This window comes from Mesitornis unicolor, unplaced genomic scaffold, assembly GCF_000695765.1.
Source record: "Mesitornis unicolor isolate BGI_N332 unplaced genomic scaffold, ASM69576v1 scaffold45124, whole genome shotgun sequence".
Classification (NCBI taxonomy): Eukaryota; Metazoa; Chordata; class Aves; order Mesitornithiformes; family Mesitornithidae; genus Mesitornis; species Mesitornis unicolor.
In genome coordinates, this window is record NW_010181632.1 from 4,972 (window position 1) to 15,331 (window position 10,360).

The 10,360-nt window shown below is 52.1% G+C and overlaps 1 protein-coding gene across 1 annotated transcript in view; it reads right to left on the minus strand.

The window, feature by feature from the left end:
• LOC104539849 (regulatory-associated protein of mTOR-like) overlaps nt 1-5,604 on the minus strand; it is a gene marked incomplete at its 3' end in the record, with an annotated part of 10,560 nt that extends 4,956 nt beyond the window's left edge. The window contains exons 1-3 of the mRNA XM_010183480.1: nt 5,600-5,604; nt 4,889-4,989; nt 3,848-3,992 (exon numbers count right to left, since the gene is read on the minus strand). Coding sequence (XP_010181782.1) covers nt 3,848-3,992; nt 4,889-4,989; nt 5,600-5,604 — 251 coding nt within the window. The remainder of the gene's footprint in view (nt 1-3,847; nt 3,993-4,888; nt 4,990-5,599) is intronic.
• Between the last annotated feature and the right edge of the window lie 4,756 nt (nt 5,605-10,360).

The window sequence follows — 10,360 nt, forward strand, 5'->3', positions numbered from 1 at the left end:
GCCTGTTTTATTTGCAGTACATTACGACTTCCTTTCAACGAGAATTTCACGGTGGGCATATTGCAGCATTTCTATCAGGGACAAATCATAGCTCTTCCAAAGCATAATTAAGGTACTTTGGTTTTAATATACGACCGGTGTTAGGAAATATTTCCTAAGCACGTTATTAGGTCTTTCCAAAGGCCGTGGGCAGGAGTTGCTGGCAGCGGCAGTGCCGTCTAAACTGTGATCCATCACGAGGGAGACGGAGCTGCTGACTGAGCATCGGGGCTCCTGCTCTCGGCACAGCCGACGAGCGGCTCTCCAAGTCGAGCGGCGCCGTCAATCAATAGATCTATTAATATTAATAGTAATATTAATGCTCGTGTTACAGCAGCGCCTGTAACCCACAGCAGGAACGCAAACAGCCTCTGCCCGGAGGGGTTTGCAGCCCAGCAGGTAAAACAGGGCACGGCAATGAGAGGAAGGGGATGCCGAGGATGCCAGGGCCTGCCAAAGGGGGCGAGGGCACAGGGATCAGCTCTCCCCATTCCTAAACATGGTGAAATTACAAGGTTGGCAGCTTGGGGGTCACATTTTCCCTCAGAAAATACAGGTTTCGCTTTCCTTGTTCAGGTGAAAAGGAAAATGAACAGGAGAGGTCACAGCGCTCTCCCCAGTGGCTTGACTTGACCAGCAGCTTAATGGGCCAACGCTGTAAAGAGCTGTTTGCAAAGGGACCAAACCAAACGGATCAGAAGGTCCCGTCTCCAGCAACCTCTGCGCTTACCACAACCATTCTGGCTCCTCATAGCGCAAGAGGTGACCCAGGGAAAGCCGTCAGACAGCAGAGGCAAAGCAAGCAGAAAGGATAAAGAGCCGAGAGCCTTCAGCTCTGCAAAGGGGCGGCCGTGGTCAATCCTGAGCTACCACAGAAACCCTGGTGGATCATCCATCACCCACGCAGCAACGCGGACGTGGATGCAGCGCGGTCACCACAGCGCTGCCGGGAGCTTCCCTGCTTTCCCCTGACCAACTCCGCTGCCCTCCAGCCACGGCTCCCACTTCACGTGAGCAGAAAAATGGGTTTGGAGGTCGCAGATCAGGGATCCAGCGGAAAATTCCTGAATGAAAGGTGACGGGTGAGCGCAGACGATTATTTTTAGAAAATATTTAAGCGAGCCCTAAATTAGTTTCTAATTCTGTCCCTACGAAAAGTTCACAATAACGAACTGAGCCACCTCCGACAAAAGTGGAATTTTCCCCTTTGCCGGGTTTGCTTCAAACCGCGTTAATTTTTGGAGGACACTGAGCAAAGCGTGCCAAGGGATGCGCTGCCTGCTTTGGGTTTGGGAGTCACGAGGACAAAAGCCCCAGTAATGCCATGATCCCATGGCACGGGTGAGGGGCTCTCCCGAGGTGTTTACAACCATTCGCACCAATAAAACTTCCATAGCAGCAAAGAAATGAAGGCATTGCTGGAATCCATCTGTGAGAGATGGGGAACGGGATCCAGTTTCAGCCCCGTGGTTCTGCACCAGCCCCACGGCCAGTGTCGCTCCCATAGGAGTCCAGAAACGCAGGCTTTTAATGTGCTGGCAATGAGAATGACTTATGGTCCCATCAGGAACTGGAAATACCGGTTTTTAAGATGCTGGCAGTAAGCAAGCTATAAATAACTGGAGAAATGCACTGGTTTAACGTCAACCTTTCTGCAGGGGCACGACCCCCTCTGCTGCAGGGGGAAGCGCAGGTCGTGCAGCCCACGCTGTGCCCCATCCCGCAAGGCACTGCAGGAAATCCAGGGGGTTTCCTATTCACTTGCAAACGTCCCCATCCCGCAGGTGACACCATGGCACAACCATTTACAACTGACCGAAGCCCCTTTCCTCACAAGCTGCTCACCCGAAGCACCCGAGAGCGTCACACGCGCCAACTCGCACCACGTTTGTCCAGGCTGCCGAAGAAAGACCCCACCAGAGCCTCCCCTGTGGCCTCTCTGTGCTTGTCAATGATTAAAGCAACTCTGCAACCAGCGAACGCCTCCGCCGCGACCGCCTGCAGCCGCAAACGCTGCCGGGGCTCAGCACCGCTCGTCTCTGCTGCTCGCAGAAACTCAACCCCATCGTTTGAACTCAGCGATGCTGCTCTCAGTTTTACCCTGATCACCACTTCACACCCCCTCTACGTTCATTTTCCTCCACAATTTTATGGAGGAAGTTTATCCAAAGGAGTTTGAAAGCGCAGGTAAACAAAGCCCACTCAGCTCCGCTCACCTCTCGTTTTATTGGCCTTTTAGCAAGACACCCAGCCTCACGTCCTCCTACAGGAGCTACCTTAGCTTGACTGCACCACTCTGTACTTAGCCAGATTTTGTGCTGGTCTGTCCTTAATCACACCGAATTAACAAAAAAAAAATGAAAGCAAGTGTTTCTGTTATTCCCGCTGTTATTATTTTTACTATTATTAATCACAGGACATTTGTCTGATCGTCAAAACCACATTTAAGAGCTTTCGGATAACTGCGCCACCTCCATTTCCATTCATCATGCTAAAGGCAGCGGTAAAAGCAGATGAACCCTGCAGCACAAAATCTCCCCTACTTGAACAACAAGAGTCACAAATTCTTCCCCGGGGCCCTCAGCTCTCATCACCTTGGCACTCGCAGGTGACTTGCTTTACTTTGGGGAAATAAGGCAGCAGATGCCCAATTTATTTTCTATTTGGAGTGAGAGATCACACGGCTGAACTGAAGTACAGCTTTACCTTAATATTACACATACACGGAGAAGAAACAGAATCACAGAATCACAGAATCACAGAACGTTAGGGATTGGAAGGGACCTCCAAAGCTCATCCAGTCCAATCCCCCTGCCGGAGCAGGAACACCCAGATGAGGTTGCACAGGAAGGCGTCCAGGCGGGTTTTGAATGTCTCCAGAGAAGGAGACTCCACAACCTCTCTGGGCAGCCTGGGCCAGGGCTCTGTCACCCTCACTGAGAGAAGTTTCTTCTCAAACACATCTGGGGAGGGCATCGCGCTGCCACCCACTGCTGCATCTCTGATCCAGTGACCTGATCAGCAAAGGACCACACGGATTTAAGCAGCAACAAATCTGTGGTGGCTACGGCACCTGAAATCTCCTTAGGGCATCGGCACGGGGACCACAGCATCCCAGGATGTCAGGAGTTGGAAGGGACCTGCAAAGCTCCCTCAGTGCAAGCCCTGCCAGAGCAGGATCACCAGAGCAGTCACACAGGAACACGGCCAGGGCTTTGGGTGTCTCCACACAAGGACACTCCACAACCTCTCTGGGCAGCCTGGGCCATGCTCCATAACCCTCACACTCACAAACTTTGGCCTCATCTTCAGCTTGAACCTCCTGTGCTCCAGCTTGGGACCATTGCCCCTTGTCCTGGCATTGGCCATCCCAGAGCAGAGCCTGGCTCCTTCCTCCTGACACTGCCCTTTCCCAATGGATCCCCAGGAATGAGGGCACCCCTCAGGCTCCTCTGCTCCAAGCTCAAGAGCCCCAGCTCCCTCAGCCGCTCCTCAGCAGGAGATGCTCCACTCCCTCCAGCATCTCTGTGGCCCTGCTGGACTCTTTCAAGCAGGTGAGATTAAACTGCTCACTGCAGAGACACCACGTGCTCTGGTCTCCAAGTTCCCACTGCAATAGTCCCGTTATCCTGCAAGATTTCCAATGCACTGAGCAGCTGAAGAAAATGTGAGGTTAGCAACAATTTCATTAGGGCTTTTCATTCAGACCCAACAAAAGGGATGGGGCCACAGGCACAGAGCACAAAGTACGGTTGGTTTCTCATCAGGCCAACACGATGACCAGCAACGAGGGGCCGAAGGGACTCACCACATGGCGTGCATGTAGGTGGGAGGGAGGCGGGGGCTGCTGACCGGGGTGCAGTTGTAGGAGCGCATGATGCGCTCGGCCAAGAGGAAGTTCCGAAATAAACTGGCCACCAGCAGGTCCTGTCTGAAGAGCTTCTGGAAAAGGTCTGCAGAGAGATTGCATCGACTGAAGCACCTTAGGCAACACGCAGAAAGCGCTTCAAACATAACGACATGGCAATACTGTGTTCCACTTCCAAGGAATCGACAAGTTTTGCAGTGATGTGATACAGCTACTGAAGGGAATGTGCCTCCAGAGCTCCCTTAGAGCATCCCAGTTATTTTCCATTTCACATTAACAGAATTAAATACTTTCTACCTCAGGTTCTTTGCTGGATGAAATTCCCCTTTTGGTGTTACACTTACACCCAGCCTGACCGAGTTTTTGGCAGTTACTGAGGGAGAAAAGGACCTGCGTGTGCTATTGAATCAAGACCCACACACCTGGTAATTGCAGCTTGAGGTGCTCAGGGGAAGCCAAAATGAATCCTAAAAGACAGCAAATGCGCTATCTTCTGCAGAGGAGAAGAAGAATTTACCTTGTACCGAGCATTAGAAAGCAGAGTTGGAAAAGCGTTTACAAACTCGGCCACCCATGCTCCAGAAGTGCAAATTGAGAGCAGAACGCAGGTAGAGAAATGGGACAAGACGCCCCTGGGAAGCCCAGGCTGTCCTAGCAGCAGCCAGGAAAAAACCCCTTTATTTATGGTGCTGACAAAGGCTGGGGGAAAACAGATTGCTCTTTGCAAATACAGTGAGGAAGAAAATTAGTCAAGCTAAAGCAATCGTGTTAGCACTAAAACAACAACCTTCAGGTTTGTAATAATCAGGTTGCTGAAATTCTTCTGGTAGAAAAGAGCGAATGCATAAAATTTAACTATCCGCAAGATCCGGTCCAGTCTGTTCTTTCAATGCCAGCCTTTAATTTTCTGCCCATTTCGGTGTCTCATTTCTCTCACTCCTCAGGTACACTCGGATGACAACCCACCCAGCCCAGCCGTACCTCTCGGCAGGACGTTCCAGGCGATGGTGTCCGTGATGGCCGTGAAGATCCAGTTCAGCTCCCCCAGGGGGGTTCTCCTGTCGTTCAGTCGCCCTGGAATCCTGCCGGGGGAAAACAACCATCAGGCTTCCTATTAATTTCTGAGACACAGCACGCAGCTCGCAAGGCACCCGTGGACACTCAAGTCCTTACCCTCATTTCAGACGGTGCCCCACAGCAGGGACTTTCTTCCCAAGTTCTGCACATCAGGCATTGCAAACCCCGGCCTCTGCCAAGCACCGTCCACCCAACAACCCCCGTGCTGCTGAGGTGCAGGCGCGGGCAGGGCTGGGTTCATGCTGGAGCTCAATGGACAAAGTCAAAGGACTTTTCCACCCCAAACAACCCCGTGACCGCTGCACCGTGGGGCTCTCCTGCCATGAAGTGACAGCACAGATCAAGGCACTGCGTTTTACACCCCGGCTACCAGCAAGATTTGGTGCTTGCCTAGAAAGAGGCATTCGCTTAATCCAGATTTAGTGTAGTCTACACGTGCTGTGTGTAGGCACTTTGTAACCGTGCCACGACAGCACCTACGTGCCTAAAAAGTATAAAATACAACTATTTTCTTTCTGTTTTGTCCTGCCCTCTCCTCCTGTTGCCACAGGGGCTGATGGTGCTGCGTGGATACGAAGCAAACAACCAGCGCTGCCACTGCTGCTCTGCGCTCACCGCATCTCGTGATCCTCCACTGCATCACCGCTGCGAGCGCAGCCCTAAAAATACCCAAACCCCATCAGCAGTTCAGATCCCGGGTCTATTTGTGGTGGGGTCAGGCACTGAAAATGCTGAGGAGCCCAGTGGCTAATCGTATTAAACATTTTAAAGCAGAAAGAAGTGGCACTGATCGATAGGAGGGATGGCAGCTTTCCACAGAGCGCTCCGCTCCTGTCCCTGCCCACACGCAGGGAAAGGGAGCAAGGGGTTGGTGGGGGGGGGTTTAAAGATTTTATTTTAGATAGGAAAACAGATATGAATTCATGCAAAAAAGCTGAATATCCACAGACATCCCCTTCCCCAACAAAGCAGGAGCACAGGCTCCATGACTGCACTGGGACGACCCAGCTGCACGTCACACCAGCATTTCGTAATTAAACACCTTGGTTTGTCCCAGGGAAGCCTTTCTGTGGCCATACCCATGCGCACACACACGGATAAATGCCTACATTTTGGCTATAAAATGACTTGCATTCACTAGAAGATCCTAAGAGAACCCCAGTTGTTAACCCCGCTGAAAACCACTGCCACTCATCCACAGGGCCCTTAAATCCTGGACCCTGAAGCTCCACAGCAATGCACTCGCTGTGTTTTTAACAGCGATATCTACAGGAAAATGCACTCATGCCGTGTTGCATAAAGAATCCTCAATTCTATTACCCTACCAAGGCACAACGTGAATGTTGTGGGTAAGAGAAAATCCCTGGTGCCAACAAACACTTCACACAGGCGGGGGAAGCACAAAGAGCCCTTGAGCAGCAAAGGGCAGCGGCTCAGGCTCCATCCCTCCAAGGCCCAGGGCATGCACCCATCGGAGGAACACGAGGCCTTTGGCTTTGCTGGAGAAATTCGGTACCCTGAGACATTCAGGGGGTCAGAGCAGAGAAATTAATGGTCTCTGGGCTTTGAATTTCCTATCCCAAGCATCGACACACAGAGACAACGGCCCGAGCTGTTGGAGCAGCAATGAACCACCAGGAACCTCGCGGGTCCCAAATTTACTGCACCCAGGAGCTGAAGGAGGATCCCGTTCTGCATTGGTTCATCTGTAAGGAGCCGTGAGGGCCACGGGAACCTCACGACCAAAGTGCAGTTTGATTTCTGTGACTGAAGAGCCCAGATGATGGATCACAACCCGAAGTCACCACACACACTGTGCTGCTTAAAGGGGAAAAGCGGCTGCAAACGGTTCCCCCAAATCTCCCAGCTTCTGCCTCCTTCCTGATCAGCCTTCCCACATCTGCTTTTAAAAATTCATCTGCTTCTCACAAAACGAAGAAGAAAAACCCCCAAAGACAACCCACCAATGCACCCAGAGCTGCAGACTCGGTCCCGGGCTGTCTCATCAACACCCAGACCCCTAAACACAACGGCAGCCTCACACACAGCGTCTCCCCTTGAGAAGGCATCAGAGAGGGGACGGGGACGTTTCAGACATGCACACCCAGCCCATAAGACATCCCATGGATCTAATCCTGCATCCCATGGATCTAAACCTACATCCCATGCATCTAAACCTACATCCCATGGATCTAAACCTACATCCCATGGATCTAAACCTACATCCCATGGATCTAAACCTACATCCCATGCATCTAAACCTACATCCCATGGATCTAAACCTACATCCCATGGATCTAAACCTACATCCCATGGATCTAATCCTACATCCTATGGATCTAATCCCACATCCCATGGATCTAAACCCACATCCCATGGATCTAAACCCACATCCCATGGATCTAATCCTACATCCCATGGATCTAATCCTACATCCCATGGATCTAATCCCACATCCCATGGATCTAATCCCACATCCCATGGATCTAATCCCACATCCCATGGATCTAATCCTAATGTAGCCCAGCTTCCCTTCTGTAGTGAGTTTCCAAATATTAGAATATCAAGACAAACCGCACGAAGCGAGCGCTTTCTCTAGGCAAGTTGTTCTTCTGAAGTGCAGAGCAGCAGCGTTTCCGTGCAGGTTCGGATGAAGTACATTCCCTGTGTAAACACAGTTTCTAAACCAGCTATGAATTAACATCTCATAGAACAGCCCTGTCTCGATATCAGAGGGAAAGCTCACATCTCGGAGTGTTTGCTAATGGATCCCCGGAGCAGGCAGGAAACGCAGGGCCGCACAACCACCCGTGTGAGGACTTCATGTCAGTATTTGCATTGCAGAACACCCTCTGCTGCAGCAGCCGCGGTTCAGGAGTCAGAATGGAATTACTCAGGAACCAGAGCCATCCTCGCCGAGACGCCCCAGCGAGGCAACGCTGAGCTCAAACCACTCAATGGCTGCTCCAAACCAGTTCACAGTGTAAACAGAAACGGGGTGTTTGACGGTCCAGGTTGAAGCTGCCCAGCAGATGGGGAGTTCTGTGAACAGTTCACACCCAATTCCCTTTCACTAAAGGCAGATGGTGTGTTCACACAGATCCTACTGATGTACTGAGCAGGAATCAGAGCCTGAAATCCAAATCTGCTGCTTGCAGCCCGACCTTAGAAACTCCTCGCGACTCAAAGAGCTGCTGTCCTGGGGAACCCTTCGTCTTTAGGGCTTCACACAACAGCGTGTCAGTACAGCACCGCTCTTATTTCGGATTGTAAACCACATTAGGTATCTTCTCACAGCGTGACCGCCCTTCCCAAGGCTGGCTGCACGACTCACAGCAAGCACAGCCCCCTGCGAGGGGCTGCGGTCAGCAGCAGGCATCAGTGGGACCGACCCCACGCCTCATGTGGCAGCAGATAAGATCGTTTCCCTTCTGTCCTCAGAGGCAGGAAAATGCTCGTTTTGTACTGCTCCAGCAGATCAGCACTGCCCAGAGCTCTGAACACCTCTGTGTTGGGTGTCAACGTGAGGGGCAGCACGGGACGACGGGCGATGCGTCCCCAGAACCGCACAGAGCCCTGTCACAGCCTGCAGACGCTGAACTGGGATGAGACGTCAGGCACTGGGAGCAGGAATCAATCAAAGCTGGAACCATCATGAAAATAAACACCACGCGTTTCTGTTCCCAGATGGGAGCACCCAGGAAGGGGGCAGTCGGTGCCACCCCAGTGACGAGCGGAGGGGCTGGGGAAGGGATCTTTAACAGCATTACTCAGTGCCAGTTGATCCTAATCACCTTCGAGAATTAAAGCGGCAGCTTCCGAAGGCTGCAGAAGAGTGACCCTTAACTCCCAGACTGAAAATCCACCGAGGATGGACGGGAATCAAACACCAGACAAATCCCAGCCCAGGCACTGGAGCTCAGGGGAGCCAAGCTCCGCTGCACCACAGCACCACACGATATTTCTGAATTAAACTTCATCTACACCTCTCTGAAAGTAGAGGTCACTTTGCTGTTGTTATTTTCCTAGAGCTCCACTACACCAGTTTACTTGATGTCCCTTTTTCAGATATAACATTTAGGGGTGAGTACACTTCCCTCGTACCACGTCCTTTGTCTAACCCCTCCTGCAGCTGGAAACTAAAGCTTCTTCTAATTTCCACTTGGGCACGCATCCACACAACCAGGACATCCCCAGGCTCCAGAAAGCATCCATCCCCCAGGGAACATCCCCATCATCTGGGTATCGCTTCCCCGATGTCTTTCACGTTAGGTTTGACAAGAGCCTGTGACAGCCAGGACAAAGCAGACCTCGTTTGTAAGAACTGTTCCTGTGGGAGGGGAAGGAAAGGGAAAAAGCACTGCAGTTCACATCTCCGGCCTCTCCATCAGCGTCCTGGCAGGGACCGAAATCACGGCCGTCTACGGGGAACAGGGGGGCGACAAATTGTCAGGGTCACTACAGAGCGATGTCCTTGTCACAGACCCAGCAAACCCCCCTGGACCACCTCAATTCCAAGGGACTTCAGAGGATGCCGGGTTTCCCCTTCGATGGGCTCCATCATCACCTCTATTTTTGGAATACAAAAGGGCTAACACTGGGACACGCAACACCAGACCTTGGAAAACGCTGTGGTACTGATGTTTTGGGGAAGAAAATAACACGAGTGCGTTTCACTTCTCGCTCTTTCAGGAAAAAAGGTACAGAAAAGACCCCAAACCAAGCAGTAACGCAGCGGGACGGGCGCTGTGGAGACCTCTGGACGTGGCAGGAGCTGCTGGGACGGGACCAGCGCAGTCCCTGCGTCCCCAGCACAACGCCCCGTGAAGCACAGAGCACGCAGTGACCGGGCTCCCAAACCCCAGCGAAACACTTGAGAGGCACAAAACGCTGGGGGCTCTTCAGTGATGTGCTGGAGAACACAAGTGTTCAATCACTGCTCTGCACAAAGCTGTAAGAAGGGTTGCCATGAAAACCACCCTTTGGAGCGCGATCTCCGCTCTGCATCCGCAGCAGCTGCTGCCTGCGCTACAGACGGATCCCCTGCAACAACGGTGACACCACAAAACCCCTCACTCTAGGGAAACCACAGCTCCCAGGGAGCAGAAACCTTGCACGGCGGCTTCACAAGGCGAGCTCTTCCTCAGCTCAAGAGCTCATGAGCCACCCGTCACCAACACAACTGCGGCACAGCAGCCCTGGCGTCACCGCGGCCGACAGCGCCCACTGAAACCCCTGCCTCTGAAATGAGCTCCAACACCTGCTGCATTCACTAGGGGAGAAAGCTGCCTGCCCTAGGCCTAAAGGCAAACTGGGGATCAGGAGATTTCCCACTGTGAATAAAGGAATAAAGAGTGAAAAAATAAGAAATAAAAG